Genomic DNA, 21,397 nt, shown 5'->3' with positions numbered 1-21,397 from the left:
CCAGCTCACTGAGGTTAACATGTTTAACATTTATTATTGCTGTTGTTGGTGTACAATCTTTGTCTGACAGCAGTGATTTGATTTACAAAAGATATAAAAAAGAAAACTTACCACGACATTTTTTGTTCTACAAATATTTTCTTCACTACAGAAGATGTCAAAAAGGTAAGAAATCAAAAAGTAAAATATATTTCACATTCTGGTTGTAGTGGTTTAGTTCTTTACACTTCTTTTCCCCGCCATAATTGCTAGCCAATTTATCACAAAGTCATCGATGGCATGTAATATCGGTAATATTTTCAAACTGAGTACGTAATTGTGACTTATTTTAAAAGACCTGTCTCACTTTTCTTACTTCATACACATACTGAATAATGTTTCTAGTTTCATGAAGCATTTTGGATACAAACGTCTTTTCGTACAAATGTAATTGTAAAAACAGCAAGCTGTTTACAGGATTTTTTAAAATGTAAAACTCAGTGGAAGGCCATAACCGGCAAAAGGTTGTTATAACTACACATGCCCATGCACGACAAATTTACGTTCTTGATAGTACAGTGGTCTAAAAAACGACTAACGCTAATGCAAATTTATCGAGACGAGATTTGACGTACTTGTAACCCTAAGTAACATGCACGCATTAAAATCTATCGGTTTGATTTCGATGTCATATCACAAAATAATAATCAGTGCATGTGTTGATAATTTTTTATATTATTGTTTTTAGTAATTATATTTTTTATTTCATTTGATATTGTTAATTGTAGTTTTACTGAAAAGCTATTTATTATGATTTATTGAATTGTTTATTCAGATCTGAAGGTTCAGCAAATTGTTTATTCGTTTATCGTTGTAAATGGTCGAACATTTGGCAAGATTGGCAAAATTAAAGCGAGCTCCATTTCAGGCAAACCAATAACCTATAAGCTCTGTTCCATTCAACCATTTATAAAAATTCATCGTAGAGATGGATCAATTGAAATTATTCGCTCTTCTTATTATTCTTCACGTCGGAGTCAAATGACGACATTCCGTGTGGCAGCAACAACTTCAGTTTCCAATGCAGGATGTCGATTTTCTTTTTGTAAAAAATGCAATGCTTATGCATGGGTTCGTATAATAGCCCTACGTCCACAGCACGGTGATCGAGTTATAAATTCTATCGGAAAACGACTTACACATGTAAATCAGTTGTCAGGAAACGCTTCTCCTTACAATCTATATCGTGTTGTTAGATGGATCTCACCAAAGTTAAGTCCATTCTCTACAAAAGTCTCTTCATCTCAAGTTCGTGTAGACAATGTAATAGCAAAACTTTTGTGGTCTCTTCAATCTCACTTTAAAAGTAAGCTCAATTTTACCGCTTTTTCAAGGTTTTTGATAAATATGGTTTCAGGTATTTTATATTTTTTGTCCTATTATGCATGATTCCATATTTGTTCGTAGTAAAAAGACCTGTTTAATCTCTAAAAAAATATTTATGCTAATTGACTCAGACTTGTATTATTAACTCCATAAATGTTACTAATTTTTCCATTGCCATAGTCATATTTATTTCAGTATATAATATTTAATTCTCATTTTTATAGTTTATACAATCTGAATTTCCCAAACATTTTTTTTAATGTCTTTAGAATATTTTCCAACGGTGAAAATTAGTGCATCAATAAAGCATTTATTCTCGACAGTTTTTTTGAAAAGAATAATTGCTATTTCTCGATGTCCCAGAAGAAATATCAATGCATTATTTTGCAGAACAGATGTTAAATATCGTTCAATTGACGGAACATGTAATAACATAAAATATCCTTATTATGGCTCATCGTCAACTGCTTTCACACGAGTTGTTCCTGCTAAATACTATGACCCTGATGGTATTAAAGATCCACTAGGGTTACCCGGATTGCCTTGTGCTCCTGATGTACCTAACCCACAAATGGTCACAAATGATTTTGTTGTAAATCAAGACTATCCATCGAGACATAAAACAAGCAATCAATCTCATTTCACTATGCAGTGGGGTCAATTTATAGATCATGATTTTACTTTAGCTCCAGAGAGCGAAGATGCAGAGAAATGTCGTAAAAAAAGGTAAAAATTTGTCCAGTATCTGTATCTGTATTCGTGTCATCTAAAACCAACTGTATTTAATGTTGAAAATCTTAATTTTATCATCTCAGGTGTGGTGACGAAACAAAACAATTTGAGCCACCATGTTTTACGATACAGTCACACAAATCTTCGAGATGCATCCACTTTACAAGAAGTTCAGCTGTTTGCAATAAAATTAAACTTGGAACTAGGGAACAAATGAATGCCAACACTGCATTTATTGACGCTTCTCACATTTACGGATCAACGTCTGAGTTGGCCAAAATCCTGAGGGATTTTTCACGTAAGTATTGCAACAAAAATATGATAGCATGCTGTCACTAAAGGATTTAGATATAAACTTAATTTGTAGAAAGACAACCGTTTAGTATAATATCTTAAGCCAAAAAATGCACAAAATGGCAAAAAATTCACACCGTAGTTTAACTTGCCAAGACTATTGTCATAAACAGTAACACTGAGAGAATGAAGATTGCTAATAAAAATAATGTAAATCGCAATGTTGCCAAGAAAGGAAGAATATTACCGAGAAATGCAAGATTGTAATCATGAAACTCACAACAGTCTAATACTTTCAAAAACGCTAGACTAACCATGGACAGATTTTTTGGAGGGTATTAATAGCATACCCCCGAATATCAGATTTCACTCCCCTAAATAATTGTTCAACCCAAAAAAAAACTTCAAAAGAAATTAGTAGAACAGTTGAACTGAGTTTTTCTGGGAATTGTTTCAAAAAAAAGAAAGAGAAAGTTTTGTGTGATACGTATGTTCCTCATATTGTGTTATGTTTTTACAAATATTTTTGTCAGAAAACACCAACAGACTTTGACAATTGGGCCATGACATACTGTTTTTTTATGAAATAAAAATCAAACGTATTTTACGGAAATTCAGTAACGTTGATGAAACATAGAATTTATTTTTATTCATTTAAACTTCAATTTTATGGCTCTTGTATTCATTCTGTACGGTTATCATTTAATAGTACATTGACAATCGTGAATGAATAATCTTATACTTCGTTCTTATTCGAGTGGAATGTAATAAGAAGCGAAAAGGCTGAGTGCGATCCACCACTCTACTTGATGATTATTTTGTTTAACGTCACTTCGATCCATATCAGCTCATGCACTCTCCCCTAAAATTTTTAGCACCACCCATGTAAAAAATATGAGAATTCGTTTATGAGGCTGACACATGTTAAAAAAAATAAAAATTATAAAAAGTACAAAATAAAATAGAAAAAGTAATCAGTAAACTAGCTATAGAAATGATACGAACCACAACCCAAGCAATAACCGGCAATAATTAATATTACATTTCAGCAAACAGAGGTCTGTTGAAAGTTCAAAAATCTACTCATGGAGACTTACTACCAGAGGATACATCAGAATTAATGTTTCCAAACCATTTATGTATACAAACTGGTGGATGTTTTTTAGCTGGGGATGTTAGATCTAGTGAACAAATGGCTTTGGCAGCCATGCATACATTGTTCGTGAGAGAACATAACCGTATAGCCAAGAAGTTACTACAAATCAATCCAAGATGGAGTGGAGACACAGTCTACGAAGAAACAAGAAAAATTGTAGGAGGGATTATTCAAAAGATAACATATAAAGAATATCTTCCTCAACTCTTGGGTGTAAATGCTTTACCAAAATATACCGGTTATAAACCTTGGATTAATCCAGGAATCATTAATTCGTTTGCTACAGCTGCTTATAGATTTGGTCATAGCACTATACGACCGTCGTTTGATATTATTGATGAGCACTTTAAAAAAGTTGGAGCCCCAATTCCGTTGAGTCAAATGTTTTTCAATAATACTTATATAAAACGCCATGGAATCGATCATTTGTTACTCGGTCTTTGTGCATTTCGATCAGAAAATGTTGACCGTCAGTTTGCAAGAGGTGTTGTCGATAATTTATTTGAACGAAAGGAAATTCCAGGACTAAATTTAGTAGCATTAAACATACAGAGAGGAAGAGATCACGGATTGCCAGGATACAATGTATTCAGACAATTCTGTCAGTTAAAAGATGCTAGAACATTTGACGACACTAGTAATGAAATATCAGCAAAAAACAGAAAAATTCTTGCAAAACTTTACAATAACGACCCATCAATTACAGATTTGTACGTCGCTGGCGTTGCAGAAACGCCGTTGGAAAAATCACAACTTGGTCCGACATTTTCGTGTCTTATAAAAGAACAGTTTATTCGTCTTCGAGATGGGGATAGATTCTTCTATTTAAAACAGGGTGTTTTTAAGCCTTCTCAGCTTCAAGAAATAAAGAAAGCTTCTTTAAGTCGCCTATTGTGTGACAATTTAACAAAAGGAAAAAAACTTTCCATTCAGAAAAACGTTTTCCGTGCTATAAGTGATGGTGCTCGTAGAGTGGCCTGCTCAAGTTTACCGAAAATTAATCTTTATCAGTGGAAAGGTGAATCTATCTTTACAAAACATAAGTATAATGGAAAATGAGTTAGTTTATTTCTGACAATGTTTTAAATCTTTTACCTGATGCCTGCGTTGAACAACAAAATAAAAACTAAATTAAACTATTTTACATGGCAATGACAAAATCTTTTCTTTTTCAGAAACTGCAGTCTAGCCAGAGCTACCCAAAGAAAAAAATGGATGACTTTTTCGTTTAGATATGTTGCTTCATTGTGCAATGATATAGGAACAGAAACATTTCAATTACATGCATGTAATTAATGAAAATTTTTTATAGTTTTTCTTGCTATAATTTAGAAATATCTAAATATGTAGCTAAGTTGTTTTGTGCTGTGTTTACAAAAATACAAATATACGAAACTATAGAACTATTATTATTGTGAGCTATAAGGATATATGAGTGTAAAAGTACGGTTTATCAAAAAAATTAACTATCTTATTATGATGGTTAAATATTCAAATTACAAAAACTAATTCTAACTCAAGTATATGTTCAAGGAAAATTCCCTTCACCGTGTGTAAAGATTATCCAGCAAGTTTTTGTTAGGAATCTATAAAAAATGGTTTGAGTTTGTGAGTGATGATACAAGAGATCATTTCAAAAACATTTTCATTAAAAAAACTTTTACCAAAAATGAAAAAAATAGGTTCTAAATTTTTAAAGCATGTTGTTTATATTAAGTCATGTTAAACAAAAAAAAATAAATTTGTCTATAAAGTCAAGCAAGGTAAATTGATAAAATTTCGTATCTTGTTTCTTCATTATTTAAACAGATCATCAACATTCAACCATGATAAATGCAATTTTTCAGAAAGCACCGAGAATTTTATCAAAAAATAGCCGACTAAACATGAAAACCTTATTTTAGAAACAAAACTTTATAAGTGTATTAAATTACTTTTACTGTTAGGATTGTTATCATACAAAACTAACCTTTCCACATGTTGAGGTTAAGTTTAGGAATTCGTTCGCACGTTATTCGTTGTTGTGTAGTCAAGAAAGCGTTTCGTTGAATGGAAACGATAGTCTTAAGGTTGTCACAGTAAACTCGAGATAACGAAGACTTTTTAATTTCTCGCAATTGTTTTGAAGAAAAAACAAATTTGTTAAGATAAAAGAATCTATCACCATCTCTAAGAGCTTCCATTTGTTTTTTGATGATACATTTTGCCGTTGGTCCAACAACACCGTCTCTCACTGGATCTTCCGCCAACAACGATACCCATAAATCTGCTCTCGCTGGATCATTGTTGTACAGTCTTCTTAAAATTGATCTCGTTCTAAAATTCTTAATTTCTTTGCGAGTGTCATAGAATGTTGAAGCACTTTTAAGGCCACAAGCGACTCTAAAGCTGTTGTATCCAGGAAGTCCATGATCCCGTCCTCGTTGGATGTTCAACGCGGCTAAATTCAATCCAGGAGAGTTTGGACGTTGAAATAATTCATCCAAGAGATCATTAGCAAGTTTACGATCAAATTTTTCCGAGCTATTGGCAAGAAGTCCGAGCAGAAATGGTTCAATTCCTAGTTTTTTTATCAAGGTGTTATTAAAAAATGCTAATCTTAAAGGCAAAGGATCAGCTATTGGCTCAAAGTTTTTGTTGAGTATATCAAAGGTAGGTCTTATAAGGCTGTGACCAAATCTAAAGGCAGCTGTAGCAAAAGAATTAAAGATTCCTGGATTAACATTAGGTTGATAACATTTGTATGGTTTAAGCGAGTTTGGACCTAAAATCAGAGGAAGAAAATCTTCATATGTAATTTTTTGTAAAATTGCTCCAACAATTTTCCTTGCTTCTTGATACTTTCTTTCTCCATTCCATTTTTTATTGATATGGCCAAACTCTTTTACTATTCTGTTGTGTTCGCGAACAAATATCGTGTGAATAGATAATAAGTTCAGCTGCTCATTAGCTCGACCATCGCCAGCAAGAAAACATCCGCCAAAACCAATACAAAAACTTGACGGTCCCTCAAGTTCAGAAGACGTAGCCAGTGGAAGAAGATCACCATGAGTTTTGGTAATTGTAACATTAAGAAAACCTACATTGTTATTTGTGTGAAAAGAAACATATACATATTATTAAGTCTCTTTTGATCAGAATTTATATAACAGACCTGAACAATTAATCTAAGCTCCCAAGAAATTTTCGCTTCGTTTGTCATAGCGTTTTTAATAAAGACACATGCAAAACATAAATCGAGAGAAGATCTCAATAAAATAATGAAAAAAATCTAGCGTTTCATAAAAATAAGCATTTAAAAAGTATTTACCGTTAGAACTTCTTAGTCTTTTGGCAAGTTCATCATCAGAGCCGTAGACTTGTGAACCATCAACAAACGCAGTAATCTCGTTCACTTGTTCGCGTTTTTTTATCCTACCAAACTTATTAGCAAGACAAACAGAACTTGAGCGAGTGAAATTTATGCACCTGGTTTTTGCTCGATCCAAAAGAGGGAAACAAGGGGGAGCCGTCGCATTTTTCTCAAATCCCCTAAAAGCATGCAACAGCTTAAGTATTGATTCTTGATATAGCAATATTTATATTCATCGAGAATTTATTCTGTTGTGAGACAAGTCGCTATAAAACAGTTCACCACAAAAAAATTTAATTATCACGAAGCAATAAGATTTAAAATGGAGATCACTTTTGAACGATGAACGAAAAATGTTACACAAATGATCAAATCTTGCGTTTTTACTGACCCTTTCTCCTCTAAACATTTTTCACCATCTTCACTTTCAGCTGTAAATGTAAGATCATGATCAAGAAATTGTCCCCACTGCATCACAGCATGAGAAATCAAATTCCGTTTAATTGGTTGTCTTAATTGACCAATGATAAATTTTTCTGCAACTTCTAATGCTAAAGGGAGTTGAGGTGCAAAAGGTTGATTTGGAAAGCCAATAGGATCATTTATACCATGGACGTCATGATATTTCACAGGTACCAGTCTTCGGAATGGGTTAGAGGCAGAGCCAAATCTTCGACGCACAATATTGTTGCATGTTCCATTAATTGTTCGAAATTTAAATGAAATACACTGCTTTTTACTCGGTAATAATTCATTTAAATTTGTACAACCGACTTTACGGTGAAGCGTTTTTAACTTGAATTTAGAAAACAAGACATTATATGGAAGGAAGACACCCTTAAGGTAGGCTAAACAAATAAAAGAATAGAATAAATCAACTTGTTTTTTGTTTCCTATCTATGGAAGTATAAGAACAAGAGTAGAACGTTTATACCGCTAACTGATAATTGGGAAAGAATTAGCAATTATTAGATACAACATATTGATTTGTCTTTAATAAATATAAGTGAATAAAAAAAACTATATAAATTAGAACAATTACCTTTTCTAAGTTTTCGTCTAAAAGTCTTCTTAGTATTTTTTACAACATTCTCTCGAGCCTCATAAAGAGCTTCTTCTAATTTGATGGATGCCTCAGCTTCTTCTACTCCCGTTTTTGAAAACATTCTTACTAATCGTAGTAAAAATCGATGTAATCTTTTTGGAGTAGCACTAAGCTGATATTTCTTGGTATTCTTGGTATTTTTTAATTCTTTTGCTTTATACTTTGCGAGTTCTCTGTCACCTCCGTATATCGGCAATATAATTACCTTAAAAGGAAATCTCGAACGTCTCCCGTATCGGGGTACTTGAATGACGGTGCTTGAAATAAGGATACATTTCTTTACCAAACGAGTTCCTATCCAATTCACTACTCCAGTATTACGATCAATACTGATGAATTTGTTCCTTTTATAAAGTCTATAAATCGCATCATTACGACGATTGCAAACGCGACCCAGGGGACCTGTCCTCAAACCGGAAGATATGATAAAGTAAGGAGTACGCTGTCGATTTCTAAATCGGGAAGGATATCTCCAACTCCGTGTAGAACGAAGTTCTTCATCGCTATCATTTACTGCGTCTAATCAATATAAAGTTACCACAAAAGTTATTCGATCATGAAATTAAACATCAAACGAATTGATAAGTTTATGTAGACAGAAGTAAATAAGGAATTTGTATTGTATAGACATAGTTACTTACGAGTGAAAAATAAGAGATAGCCGAAAAAACAGACAAGGCCAAAGAAGACTTTCGCATTCCAAACCATTTTGATTGCCTTCTTCTCTCCAAGACAGTAAGGTGTGCTTTGATTCATGAATTACATCCAGGAGTTTAAATATATTACCATTTTGTAAAAAAATGCTTGGAATCTGAACAAGAGCAATTAAAAAGTCTCATGTCGAGATTTATATAACTGTCGACATTCAATGATTGTTTCTAGAGAGCAACAAAAAAACCCCATTGAATTATGACAATAGAGCATAACTTTGCGTCATACACGAAATATAGATGATTTCAGATTTCTGTGCGTTATTTCAGATAAATGACTAATTTGCTTAAAAATAAGCAAAATGATATACCATTAACATCAAACTTTTGACATTTTATCTCTTCTACTGAGCAGGAATTAATCATAATGATAGCTAATAATTCATGCACCCACGCACTAAAAATTACATTGTGGTCACGTTTGTTTCATGGTATCAATTTATAGTTTCAGAGATTGCTTACCCTTTGAATAAACTTTTTTTCGATAGCAAATAGAGCTTTGATCAAAATATGTTTTTATCCATTTATGATCAGAATATTGAAGAAATGCTGTGCCAAAAACTCCTAGAATATTCCATAGTTATTTTTGTGTCGCTGTCATTTGAATTCATGAAGATTCACTTCCTCATCACGTATTTCGAAAACTTATTGCAATGAACAAGTAAAACACAGATGTTTTGTTCCTTTCTGCAGTATTAACTAGAACAACTTAGCCAATTAACATTGCCAGAAGTTTTAAAGAAAATCCCAATGTCTTAAGTCTTAATAAACCTCTAGAGCAGTAGAAATAAAAGTTTGGACGCTCGTGCTTATTTTACTCGTGTGAACCAGGCTTAAGCCTGGGCCACACTATCGTCTATATTGACGAAAACGAAAACGAAACGAAAATTCGTGCACGAAATGCATGCCAGACACGACGAAAAATTTCAAGCATGTTTGCAAAGCCGAAACATTATTGGCCAATAAGCAAGCGGCATTTTTGACGGATTAGAAACAATGGCGATCTTTTAAAGAAAAAGATTACTTCTTCTTAAGAAAAAGTTACTGCTTTTAAAGTTGAAAACAAGCAACAGCAAACGTCGATACTGGATTCATCCAATTAATAAACGACGTGATCGCCTTGGACTATTTAATAACTTCATTAAAGAATTACGAGAGCCGAACAATGAAAATAGACACATAAAATACTTGCGAATGACGACGACAAATTTTGACTACATTTTGGATTTAATTAGACCTCACATCACTAAAGTTGACACACATCTTAGAAAGTCTATTAGCCCTGATTTAAAGCTTGCAGTCACACTGGATTATCTCGCAGAAGGTGCAAGCCACGTATCCATTGCCTATCACTACAGGTAGGGAGATCTACTGTCTCAGCAATCATTTATGATGTGTGTCAAGCATTATGGAGTGAACTTCAACCAAGGTATATGAAGGCACCAAGTGGACCGGACGAATGGAAAGAAATTGCCAAAGGGTAAGTGCTTGACGTGTGGAATGTTAATTTAGTTAATTTGGTAAACCAGTGGCCCTCCTAAAATCTAACTAATTACAATCAAACTATGCTATATACAATAAAATATGAAATGGGTATAAAATTTGTGTACACTATAGTTTTGAAAGGTAGAATGTTCCAAATTGTATTGGAAGCATTGATGGGAAGCATGTATCTATCCAGAAGCCAAAACATAGTGGATCAGAATTTCACAACTATAAGCAAAGGTAAAGCGTAGTTCTCTTAGCTGTTTGTGATGCAAACTACAAATTCACCTTGGTAGATATTGGTCAAGCTGGTAGTCAAAGTGATGGTGGCACATTTGAAGCTTCCGAATTTGGAAAAGCTTTTTTATTAGGTATGTCATTCCAAGTATTGTGCTTTTACGTTATGTTTCTTTGAATAATAAGAGAGAAACTTCAAATAATATCATTTTGCTAACTTAAGATTTGTGTTATTAAATCAAGATGAATGGTTCTAGTAAAATTGGAAATTCATTCTAATTTATTGGCACACCAATCTTGCACTGGCAAGCTTGCATAAAATATTAACATGTTTTCATCTTTTCTAGGACAGATAAATCTTCCAGCACCGGTCTGTCTACCTCACGAAACTGGGAACCCCATGCCATTTGTTTTAGTTGGAGATGAAGCATTTCCACTAAAGCCTAACTTATTACGACCATATCCTGGCAAGCAACTTGATTGCAATGCTAAACAGATTTTCAATTATCGATTGTCTCGTGCATGCAGGGTTATTGAAAACTCATTTGGTAGGTATCACAAATCAAAGTTATTTTTATACGATTGAATGAATTTACTTAAAAAATGAAATTATGGTGTATTCCATTGATAAATTTTAGGCATCCTTGCTCAGCGATGGCGGTTATTGTTCAGAACAATAATTGCTGAACCAGAAAAGGCAGCATTGTTAGTTAAAGCAATATGTGTTTTGCACAACATGTTACGAACTGTTGGTGATCCATCTTATACACCTCCAGGATTTGCAGATTCCATAGCTCCGGATGGGCATCTGTGCAATGGATTCTGGCAAAGGCAATCCAATGCAGAGCTGGAAAGTGCTGTAAGGCTGGCAGGCAGAAATTCAACAGCTGAAGCAATTTCTGTATGTCAGCACTTTACTGAGTATTTTGTTAGTGAGCATGGTTCAGTTGAGTGGCAATGGGCTTACATAAATCAACGCTGAACACTTTTCCTAGTAAATAATTTTTGTCAAAATAAACTTGAACCTTTAAAAACCATCTTTTTTTGTTTGTGTCTTAACACATTGATGAATTATTGTAAATATATTTTAAAAAATCACTTTAACAACAGATACTTAAGATAAATTAATTGAAGGATAATCACTTTGTTCATCATTGTTTGTGGGTAGAGCAATGCTGGTGGGCAGGAAGTTTTGTTGCATTGTTTGGGGCAAAACTTGAAGAGAAGTTGATTGCGATGAAAAAGAATTAGAGTAGCTTGGTTCTCTAGGAGTAAAATACTCAGCATTGAACACTGCAGCTTCAATTTCTCTCTTGGCAATGCTCATTTGATAGTGGGATAGCTTCCTTAATCAGGTTGCAATCCCCATACAGAAAAAATGGGCATCATCTTCATCATGATTCAATTGCTGGTCAATGGACTTAAGCATCTCATCATAATCCATGGAGCTTTTCCTCTTGCATGCTTTCTTGGTTTTTCATGCAAGTGTTGGAGCTGTTGAAGTTGGTGTTGTTATTGATGGTGATGGTGAAGGTATGGGTGAAGGTGAACTGGTTGAGTTTACAAGAGATGATGATGAAGATGGATCGTTTGATGCTGAGCTGATGTAATCGCAGGAAAGGTAATCGAAGGGAAACAATGATCTAATAGAAATGCATAGTTAAATATTAAAATTACATATAACTACTTTTAACTTATCACGATGTTCCAGCATTAACCAGCCTAGTTTTATTTATTCTATAAAGAAATTTCATGATTTGTTAATTTTTTTGATTTCTTTAAAACATCAACATGTAGCCCATAATAAATGTCCTTTTTCAAAAAGCAAAAAGTTCATCGACAAATATTACTTACAGACTACAATTTTGACAACCATAACTAAAGAATCATATGAATATTACCATTATATGTATGTTGGTAGATGAAGATCGTCCAGGTTAGTAGAATCCTGAGAAGGACTGTTGGTGTTGATGTTGGCTGACAGTCAATTTTAGACTTGAGTGCAATGTCCCAGGGTTGTAAGCATTCACTTTAATACTGCCGCGATCAATACAGATAAAGTTGCTTCTTCGAGAAAGTCGATAGGTGTCACCTGACGAATGATTATGATCGCGAGCCAATAGACTTTGCCTCAAATCAGCAAACAAATGAAGTAGAAGACAGTGCAATGTATAAGAGAGGGTGGACATAATGGATTTGTTTGACGTCTACGAGAATATCGTGATTCACGGAATACAAAACTCTCACATCTACGAAATCAAAGTCCATGGATCCCAATGATGTCCATGATCGATGGAATGCAGATCTTTGACTTCTTAGAAAAGAAAACAATTGACCTGTTCGACGACTTCACATCTTCTACAAAAAAATACCTCTTTTCTTCAACGCAATCATCTTCAACAGTGTAATCTTCCGTATCTCGTCATAATAAAGACACTACAAGTCATTAAATGGGCCTATTTGGCATCAAATATGTTAGCAAGCCCCAACTATTGACAAGCATTATACCAATAAATTAATTGAAATAAGAAAAATTATCAATATAAAGAATTATTTACACGTCAAAAATAAGAGAAAACCAAAAAAACGTACAAGACATATAAAAACTTTTACCTTTCAAATCATTTTTAGACAGTCAAGTGGTCTTTGAGCTGTGTCCGAACGCTGTCAACAATGAAGAGTCACCCTTTTTCAATTTCCCATTTACACCAGTGAGGGTTTGTGAATAACATTATGAGCATTGCTTATAGATTCTAATAAAATATTTGCATGACACAATACTCATAAAATATTTGCATGACACAATACTCAGAGAGGTCTGTTGAAAGTTCAAAAATCTACTCATGGAGAGTTACTACCAGAAGATACATCAGAATTAATGTTTCCAAACCATTTATGTATACAAACTGGTGGATGTTTTTTAGCTGGGGATGTTAGATCTAGTGAACAAATGGCTTTGGCAGCCATGCATACATTGTTCGTGAGAGAACATAACCGTATAGCCAAGAAGTTACTACAAATCAATCCAAGATGGAGTGGAGACACAGTCTACGAAGAAACAAGAAAAATTGTAGGAGGGATTATTCAAAAGATAACACATGAAGAATATCTTCCTCAACTCTTGGGTGTAAATGCTTTACCAAAATATACCGGTTATAAACCTTGGATTAATCCAGGAATCATTAATTCGTTTGCTACAACTGCTTATAGATTTGGTCATAGCACTATACGACCGTCGTTTCATATTATTGATGAGCACTTTAAAAAAGTTGGAGCCCCAATTCCGTTGAGTCAAATGTTTTTCAATAATACTTATATAAAACGCCATGGAATCGATCATTTGTTACTCGGTCTTTGTGCATTTCGATCAGAAAATGTTGACCGTCAGTTTGCAAGAGGTGTTGTCGATAATTTATTTGAACAAAAGGAAATTCCAGGACTAAATTTAGTAGCATTAAACATTCAGAGAGGAAGAGATCACGGATTGCCAGGATACAATGTATTCAGACAATTCTGTCAGTTAAAAGATGCTAGAACATTTGACGACACTCGTAATGAAATATCAGCAAAAAACAGAAAAATTCTTGCAAAACTTTACAATAACGACCCATCAATTACAGATTTGTACGTCGCTGGCGTTGCAGAAACGCCGTTAGAAAAATCACAACTTGGTCCGACATTTTCGTGTCTTATAAAAGAACAGTTTATTCGTTTTCGAGATGGAGATAGATTCTTCTATTTAAAACAGGGTTTTTTTTAAGCCTTCTCAGCTTCAAGAAATAAAGAAAGCTTCTTTAAGTCGCTTATTGTGTGACAATTTAACAAAAGGAAAAAAACTTTCCATTCAGAAAAACGTTTTCCGTGCTATAAGTGATGGTGCTCGTAGAGTGGCCTGCTCAAGTTTACCGAAATTAATCTTTATCAGTGGAAAGGTGAATCTATCTTTACAAAACATAAGTATAATGGAAAATGAGTTAGTTTATTTCTGACAATATTTTAAATCTTTTACCTGATGCCTGCGTTGAACAACAAAATAAAAACTAAAATAAACTATTATACATTGCAATGACAAAATCTTTTCTTTTTCAGAAACTGCAGTCTAGCCAGAGCTACCCAAAGAAAAAAATGGATGACTTTTTCATTTAGATATGTTGCTTCATTGTGCAATGATATTGGAATAGAAACATTTCAATTACATGCATGTAATTAAATAGTTAATGAGAGTTTTTTATAGTTGTTCTTGTTATACCTTAGAAATATCTAAATATGTAGCTAAGTTGTTTTGTGTTGTGTTTACAAAAATACAAATATACGAAACTATAGAACTATCATTATTGTGAGCTATAAGGATATATGAGTGTAAAAGTACGGTTTATCAAAAAAATTAACTGTCTTATTATGATGGTTAAATATTCAAATTACAAAAACTAATTCTAACTCAAGTATATGTTCAATGAAAATTCCCTTCACCGTGTATAAAGATTATCCAGCAAGTTTTTGTTTGGAATCTATAAAAAATAGTTTGAGTTTGTGAGTGATGATACAAGAGATCATTTCAAAAACATTTTCATTAAAAAAACTTTTACCAAAAATGAAAAAAATAGGTTCTAAATTTTTAAAGCATGTTGTTTCTATTAAGTCATGTTAAACAAAAAATACTTTGTCTATAAAGTTAAGCAAGGTAAATTGATAAATTTCGTATCTTGTCTCTTCTTATTTAAACAGATCATCAACATTCAACCATGATAAATGCAATTTTTCAGAAAGCACCGAGAATTTTATCAAAAAATAGCCGACTAAACAAGAGAACCGTATATTAGAAACAAAACTTTATAAGTGTATTAAATTACTTTTACTGTTAGGATTCTTATCATACAAAACTAACCTTTCCACATGTTGAGGTTAAGTTTAGGAATTCGTTCGCACGTTATTCGTTGTTGTGTAGTCAAGAAAGCGTTTCGTTGAATGGAAACGATAGTCTTAAGGTTGTCACAGTAAACTCGAGATAACGAAGACTTTGTAATTTCTCGCAATTGTTTTGAAGAAAAAACAAATTTGTTAAGATAAAAGAATCTATCACCATCTCTAAGAGCTTCCATTTGTTTTTGGATGATACATTTTGCCGTTGGTCCAACAACACCATCTCTCACTGGATCTTCCGCTAGCAACGATACCCATAAATCTGCTCTCGCTGGATCATCGTTGTACAGTTTTTTCAAAATTGATCTCGTTCTAAAGTTCTTAATTTCATTGCAAGTGTCATAGAATGTTGAAGCACTTTTAAGGCCACAAGCGACTCTAAAGCTGTTGTATCCAGGAAGTCCATGATCCCGTCCTCGTTGGATGTTCAACGCGGCTAAATTCAATCCAGGAGAGTTTGGACGTTGAAATAATTCATCCAAGAGATCCTTAGCAAGTTTACGATCAAATTTCTCTGAGCTATTGGCAAGAAGTCCGAGCAGAAATGGTTCAATTCCTAGTTTTTTTATCAAGGTGTTATTAAAAAATGCTAATCTTAAAGGCAAAGGATCAGCTATTGGCTCAAAGTTTTTGTTGAGTATATCAAAGGTAGGTCTTACAAGGCTGTGACCAAATCTAAAGGCAGCTGTAGCAAAAGAATTAAAGATTCCTGGATTAACATTAGGTTGATAAGAATTGTATGGTTTAAGCGAGTTTGGACCTAAAATCAGAGGAAGAAAATCTTCATATGTAATTTTTTGTAAAATTGCTCCAACAATTTTCCTTGCTTCTTGATACTTTCTTTCTCCATCCCAATGTGTATTGATATGGCCAAACTCTTTTACTATTCTGTTGTGTTCGCGAACAAATATCGCGTGCATAGATAATAAGTTCGGATGCTCATTAGTTCGACCATCGCCAGCAAGAAAACATCCGCCAAAACCAATACAAAAACGTTCCAGTCGCTCAAGGTCAGAAGAATTAGCCAGTGGAAGAAGATCACCATGAGTTTTGGTAATTGTAACATTAAGAAAACCTACATTGTTATTTGTGTGAAAAGAAACATATACATATTATTAAGTCTCTTTTGATCAGAATTTATATAACAGACCTGAACAATTAATCTAAGCTCCCAAGAAATTTTCGTTTCGTTTGTCATAGCGTTTTTAATAAAGACACATGCAAAACATAAATCGAGAGAAGATCTCAACATAATAATAAAAAAAATCTAGCGTTTCATAAAAATAAGCATTTAAAAAGTATTTACCGTTAGAACTTCTTAGTCTTTTGGCAAGTTCATCATTAGAGCCGTAGACTTGTGAACCATCAACAAACGCAGTAAGCGTGTTCACTTGTTCGCGTTTTTTTATCCTTCCAAACTCATTAGCAAGACAAACAGAACTTGAGCGAGTGAAATTTATGCACCTGGTTTTTGCTCGATCCAAAAGAGGGAAACAAGGGGGAGCTGTCGCATTTTTCTCAAATCCCCTAAAAGCATGCAACAGCTTAAGTATTGATTCTTGATATAGCAATATTTATATTCATCGAGAATTTATTCTGTTGTGAGACAAGTGGCTATAAAACAGTTCACCACAAAAAAATTTATTTCTCACGAAGCAATAAGATTTAAAATGGAGATCACTTTTGAACGATGAACGAAAAAAGTTACACAAATGATCAAATCTTGCGTTTTTACTGACCCTTTCTCCTCTAAACATTTTTCACCATCTTCACTTTCAGCTGTAAATGTAATATCATGATCAAGAAATTGTCCAAACTGCATCACAGCATGAGAAATCAAATTCCGTTTAATTGGTTGTCTTAATTGACCAATGATAAATTTTTCTGCAACTTCTAATGCTAAAGGGAGTTGAGGTGCAAAAGGTTGATTTGGAAAGCCAATAGGATCATTTATACCATGGACGTCATGATATTTGACAGGTACCAGTCTTCGGAATGGGATAGAGGCAGAGCCAAATCTTGGATTCAAAATATTGTTGCATGTGCCATTAATTGTTCGAAATTTAAATGAAATACACTGCTTTCTACTCGGCGGTAATAATTCATTTAAGTTTGTACAACCGAATTTATAGTGAAGCGTTTTTAACTTGAGTTCAGAAAACAAGACATTATATGGAAGGAAGACACCCTTAAGGTAGGCTAAACAAATAAAAAAATAGAATAAATCAACTTGTTTTTTGTTTCCTATCTATGGAAGTATAAGAACAAGAGTAGAACGTTTATACCGCTAACTGATAATCGGGAAAGAATTAACAATTATTAGATAGAACATATTGATTTGTCTTTAATAAATATAAGTGAATAAAAAAAACTATATAAATTAGAACAATTACCTTTTCTAAGTTTTCGTCTAAAAGCCTTCTTAGTATTTTTTACAACATTCTCTCGAGCCTCATAAAGAGCTTCTTCTAATTTGATGGATGCCTCAGCTTCTTTTACTCCCGATTTTGAAAATATTTTTGCTAATCGTAGTAAAAATCGATGTAATCCTTTTGGAGTAGCACTAACCTGATATTTCTTGATATTTTTTGATTTTTTTGGTTTATAATTTACGAGTTCACTGTCACCTTCGTATATCGGCAATATAATTACCTTAAAAGGAAATTTCGAACGTCTCCCGTATCGGGGTACTTGAATGACGGTGCTTGAAATAAGGATACATTTCTTTACCAAACGAGTTCCTATCCAATTCACTACTCCAGTATTGCTATCAATACTGATGAATTTGTTCCTTTTAGAAAGTCTATAAATCGCATCATTACGACGATTGCAAACGCGACCCAGCGGACCTGTCCTCAAACCGGAAGATACGATGAAGTAAGGAGTACGCTGTCGTGGTGGAGGTTGAGTTGGTGGACGTTGAGTTGGTGGACGTGCAGATCTACGACGACGAAAAATAGACCTACGAATTGTAGATGTGGAAGAAGGATATCTCAAACGTCGGTAAACATATCTCCGTCGGGAAGAAAGATATCTCAAACGTCGGTAAATATATCTCCGTCGGGAAGAAAGATATCTCAAACGTCGGTAAACATATCTCCGTCGGGAAGAAGGATATCTCAAACGTCGGTAAACATATCTCCGTCGGGAAGAAGGATATCTCAAACGTCGGTAACCATATCTCCATCGGGAAGAAGGATATCTCAAACCTCTGTAACCAAATCTCCTTTGGGGAACACGATATCTCAAACTCCGTGTAGAACGAAGCTCTTCATCGTTATCATTTACTGCGTCTAATTAATATAAAGTTACCACAAAAGTTATTCGATCATGATATTAAACATCAAACGAATTGATAAGTTTATGTAGACAGAAGTAAATAAGGCATTTGTATTTTGTATACATAGTTCCTTACAAGTGAAAAATAAGAGATAGCCGAAAAAACAGACAAGGCCAAAGAAGACTTTCGCATTCCAAACCATTTTGATTGCCTTCTTCTCTCCAAGACAGTAAGGTGTGCTATGATTCATGAATTACATCCAGGAGTTTAAATATATTACCATTTTGTAAAAAAATGCTTGGATTCTGAACAAGAGCAATTAAAAATTCTCATGTCGAGATTTATATAACTGTCGGCATTCAATGGTCCTTTCTAGAGAGCAACAAAAAATCCCCATTGAATTTTGCCAAAAGAGCATAACTTTGCATCATACACGAAATATAGATGATTTCAGATTTCTGTGCGTTCAGATAAATGACTAATTTGCTTGAAAATAAGCAAAATGATATACAATTAGCATCAAACTTTTGACATTTTATCTCTTCTACTCAGCAGGAATTAATCATAATGATAGCTAATAATTCATGCACCCACGCACTAAAAATTACATTGTGGTCACGCTTCTTTCATGGTATCAATTTATAATTTCAGAGATTGGTTACCCTTTGAATAAACTTTTTTTCGATAGCAAATAGAGCTTTGATCAAAATATGTTTTTATCCACTTATGATCAGAATATTGAAGAAATGCTGTGCCAAAAACTCCTAGAATATTCCATACTTATTTTTGTGTCGCTGTCATTTGAATTCATGAAGAGTCACTTCCTCATCACGTATTTCGAAAACTTATTTCAATGAACAAGTAAAACACAGATGTTTTGTTCCTTTCTGCAGTATTAACTAGAACAACTTAGCCAATTAACATTGCCAGAAGATTTAAAGAAAATCCCAATGTCTTAGTCTTTATAAACCTCTAAAGCAATAGAAATTAAAGTTTGGACGTTCGTGCTTATTTTACTCGTGTGAACCAGGCTTAATATAAGCTTCCGTGGGAAGTAGTGAGTTTGGTAACAGTGGAATTTCGTCACTTAATAAGCTCGAGAAATGTTATTCTAGTTTCCGGCTCCATAGCTATTTTGTTTATAATTATATTAGACTGAGAGGGCAACAATTGTTGACTTGTTTTCCTGTATGGAAACATTGCATTTACTTGAAGTCAAAAAAATGAACCAATGACATTTATCATACATACACACTACGGACAGTACCTATATAAGAAATTATCTTTACTTCATATTTACCCAAGAGATTGTCGTATTGCTTTATTGTTAAATTGTACCAACATATATGATGTAGAATCCTATAACCAAAAAACCGGCTTTTATAGAATTCATGGGTGGAAAAGATAGGAAATGCATAGTTAAATATTAAAATTACATATAACTACTTTTAACTTATCACGATGTTCCAGCATTAACCAGCCTAGTTTTATTTATTCTATAAAGAAATTTCATGATTTGTTAATTTTTTTGATTTCTTTAAAACATCAACATGTAGCCCATAGTAAATGTCCTTTTTCAAAAAGCAAAAAAGTTCATCGACAAATATTACTTACGGACTACAATTTTGACAACCATAACTAAAGAATCATATGAATATTACCATTATATGATGGTAGATAAAGATCGTCCCGGTTAGTAGAATCGTGAGAAGGACTGTTGGTGTTGATGTTGGCTGACAGTCAATTTTAGAGCTGAGTGCAATGTCCCAGGGTTGTAAGCATTCACTTTAATACTGCCGCGATCAATACAGATAAAGTTGCTTCTTCGAGAAAGTCGATAGGTGTCACCTGACGAATGATTATGATCGCGAGCCAATAGACTTTGCCTCAAATCAGCAAACAAATGAAGTAGAAGACAGTGCAACGTATAAGAGAGGGTGGACATAATGGATTTGTTTGATGTCTACGAGAATATCGTGATTCACGGAATACAAAACTCTCACATCTACGAAATCAAGGTCCATGGATCCCAATGATGTCCATGATCGATGGAATGCAGATCTTTGACTTCTTAGAAAAGAAAACAATTGACCTGTTCGACGACTTCACATCTTCTACAAAAAAATACCTCTTTTCTTCAACGCAATCATCTTCAACAGTGTTATCTTCCGTATCTAGTCATAATAAAGACACTACAAGTCATTAAATGGGCCTATTTCGCATCAAATATATTAATAAGCCCCAACTATTGACAAGCATTAGAGCAATAAATTAATTGAAGTAAATAAGAAAAATTATCAATATAAAGAATTATTTACATGTCAAAAATAAGAATAAACCAAAAAAACGTACAAGACATATAAAGACTTTTACCTTTCAAATCATTTTGACCACCCTCTTTTCACTAAGACAGTCAAGTGGTCTTTGAGCTATGTCCGAAAGCTGTCAACAATGAAGAGTCACCTTTTTCAATTTCCCATTTACACCAGTGAGGGTTTGTGAATAACATTATGAGCATTGCTTATAGATTCTAATAAAATATTTGCATGATACCATACTCACAAATTTGCAGTATTTTCACGACCCCCTGACTAAGTTAAGGTACGTTTACACACAACGATTTGTCTGGTCGACACTGACGCCATATTTTCAAACATAAAAAACTTTAGCACCCATCTGACAACACAAAAAGCGTAGTAGATGCAATGCAAAGTACTTTTGCACAGTTCATAGAATGCTTTCATGAATAGCACTGGACCAA

The 21,397-nt window shown here is 33.7% G+C and overlaps 5 protein-coding genes across 5 annotated transcripts; 3 read left to right on the top strand and 2 right to left on the bottom strand.

Moving 5' to 3' along the window:
• Positions 1–1,386: 1,386 nt before the first annotated feature.
• Positions 1,387–4,606, top strand: LOC124444853 (peroxidasin homolog). The gene is made up of 4 exons (XM_046995559.1): positions 1,387–1,396; positions 1,635–2,091; positions 2,181–2,395; positions 3,441–4,606. Exons 1-4 carry the CDS (start codon positions 1,387–1,389, stop codon positions 4,604–4,606), a joined length of 1,848 nt encoding a protein of 615 aa, XP_046851515.1.
• On the bottom strand, positions 4,592–8,793 carry LOC124443372 (myeloperoxidase-like). The gene is made up of 6 exons (XM_046993866.1): positions 8,646–8,793; positions 7,942–8,523; positions 7,291–7,747; positions 6,858–7,078; positions 5,517–6,626; positions 4,592–5,133 (listed from the first exon to the last, which is right to left on the bottom strand). Exons 1-6 carry the CDS (start codon positions 8,758–8,760, stop codon positions 5,126–5,128), a joined length of 2,493 nt encoding a protein of 830 aa, XP_046849822.1. The 5' UTR covers positions 8,761–8,793; the 3' UTR covers positions 4,592–5,125.
• Positions 8,794–10,147: 1,354 nt separating this feature from the next.
• On the top strand, positions 10,148–11,575 carry LOC124444764 (protein ALP1-like). The gene is made up of 4 exons (XM_046995450.1): positions 10,148–10,194; positions 10,446–10,570; positions 10,784–10,984; positions 11,075–11,575. The coding sequence occupies exons 1-4, from the start codon at positions 10,148–10,150 to the stop codon at positions 11,416–11,418; spliced, it is 717 nt and encodes a 238-aa protein (XP_046851406.1). The 3' UTR covers positions 11,419–11,575.
• A 303-nt stretch (positions 11,576–11,878) lies between these two features.
• On the top strand, positions 11,879–14,767 carry LOC124444676 (peroxidasin homolog). Its single transcript, XM_046995339.1, has 3 exons — positions 11,879–11,981; positions 13,068–13,153; positions 13,249–14,767. The coding sequence occupies exons 1-3, from the start codon at positions 11,879–11,881 to the stop codon at positions 14,194–14,196; spliced, it is 1,137 nt and encodes a 378-aa protein (XP_046851295.1). The 3' UTR covers positions 14,197–14,767.
• Positions 14,571–18,889, bottom strand: LOC124443358 (eosinophil peroxidase-like). Its single transcript, XM_046993857.1, has 6 exons — positions 18,772–18,889; positions 17,750–18,649; positions 17,096–17,555; positions 16,663–16,883; positions 15,322–16,431; positions 14,571–14,944 (listed from the first exon to the last, which is right to left on the bottom strand). The coding sequence occupies exons 1-6, from the start codon at positions 18,884–18,886 to the stop codon at positions 14,919–14,921; spliced, it is 2,832 nt and encodes a 943-aa protein (XP_046849813.1). The 5' UTR covers positions 18,887–18,889; the 3' UTR covers positions 14,571–14,918.
• Between the last annotated feature and the right edge of the window lie 2,508 nt (positions 18,890–21,397).

This window comes from Xenia sp. Carnegie-2017, unplaced genomic scaffold (assembly GCF_021976095.1).
Source record: "Xenia sp. Carnegie-2017 unplaced genomic scaffold, XeniaSp_v1 HiC_scaffold_1, whole genome shotgun sequence".
NCBI lineage: Eukaryota > Metazoa > Cnidaria > Anthozoa > Malacalcyonacea > Xeniidae > Xenia > Xenia sp. Carnegie-2017.
The sequence above is the reverse complement of the archived record's forward strand: the minus strand, read 5'-3'. Positions and strand labels throughout refer to the sequence as shown.

What these genes read in the sequence shown, in the direction of transcription:
- LOC124444853 (XM_046995559.1), top strand. An exon ending in GAGAAATGTCGTAAAAAAAG is followed by an intron (nt 2,092 to 2,180) that starts GTAAAAATTTGT and finishes TTATCATCTCAG; the next exon opens with GTGTGGTGACGAAACAAAAC. An exon ending in AATCCTGAGGGATTTTTCAC is followed by an intron (nt 2,396 to 3,440) that starts GTAAGTATTGCA and finishes ATTACATTTCAG; the next exon opens with CAAACAGAGGTCTGTTGAAA.
- LOC124443372 (XM_046993866.1), bottom strand. Translation starts at nt 8,760, where the DNA reads ATGAATCAAAGCACACCTTACTGTCTTGGAGAGAAGAAGGCAATCAAA. An exon ending in CTATCTCTTATTTTTCACTC is followed by an intron (nt 8,524 to 8,645) that starts GTAAGTAACTAT and finishes TATATTGATTAG; the next exon opens with ACGCAGTAAATGATAGCGAT. An exon ending in AAGACTAAGAAGTTCTAACG is followed by an intron (nt 6,627 to 6,857) that starts GTAAATACTTTT and finishes ATAACAATGTAG; the next exon opens with GTTTTCTTAATGTTACAATT.
- LOC124444764 (XM_046995450.1), top strand. Translation starts at nt 10,148, where the DNA reads ATGAAGGCACCAAGTGGACCGGACGAATGGAAAGAAATTGCCAAAGG. An exon ending in TGGAAAAGCTTTTTTATTAG is followed by an intron (nt 10,571 to 10,783) that starts GTATGTCATTCC and finishes CATCTTTTCTAG; the next exon opens with GACAGATAAATCTTCCAGCA. An exon ending in GGTTATTGAAAACTCATTTG is followed by an intron (nt 10,985 to 11,074) that starts GTAGGTATCACA and finishes GATAAATTTTAG; the next exon opens with GCATCCTTGCTCAGCGATGG.
- LOC124444676 (XM_046995339.1), top strand. Translation starts at nt 11,879, where the DNA reads ATGGAGCTTTTCCTCTTGCATGCTTTCTTGGTTTTTCATGCAAGTGTT. An exon ending in TGGTGAAGGTATGGGTGAAG is followed by an intron (nt 11,982 to 13,067) that starts GTGAACTGGTTG and finishes AATCATTTTTAG; the next exon opens with ACAGTCAAGTGGTCTTTGAG. An exon ending in TCCCATTTACACCAGTGAGG is followed by an intron (nt 13,154 to 13,248) that starts GTTTGTGAATAA and finishes CACAATACTCAG; the next exon opens with AGAGGTCTGTTGAAAGTTCA.
- LOC124443358 (XM_046993857.1), bottom strand. Translation starts at nt 18,886, where the DNA reads ATGAATCATAGCACACCTTACTGTCTTGGAGAGAAGAAGGCAATCAAA. An exon ending in AAGACTAAGAAGTTCTAACG is followed by an intron (nt 16,432 to 16,662) that starts GTAAATACTTTT and finishes ATAACAATGTAG; the next exon opens with GTTTTCTTAATGTTACAATT. An exon ending in TAACCTCAACATGTGGAAAG is followed by an intron (nt 14,945 to 15,321) that starts GTTAGTTTTGTA and finishes TATTTTTTATAG; the next exon opens with ATTCCAAACAAAAACTTGCT.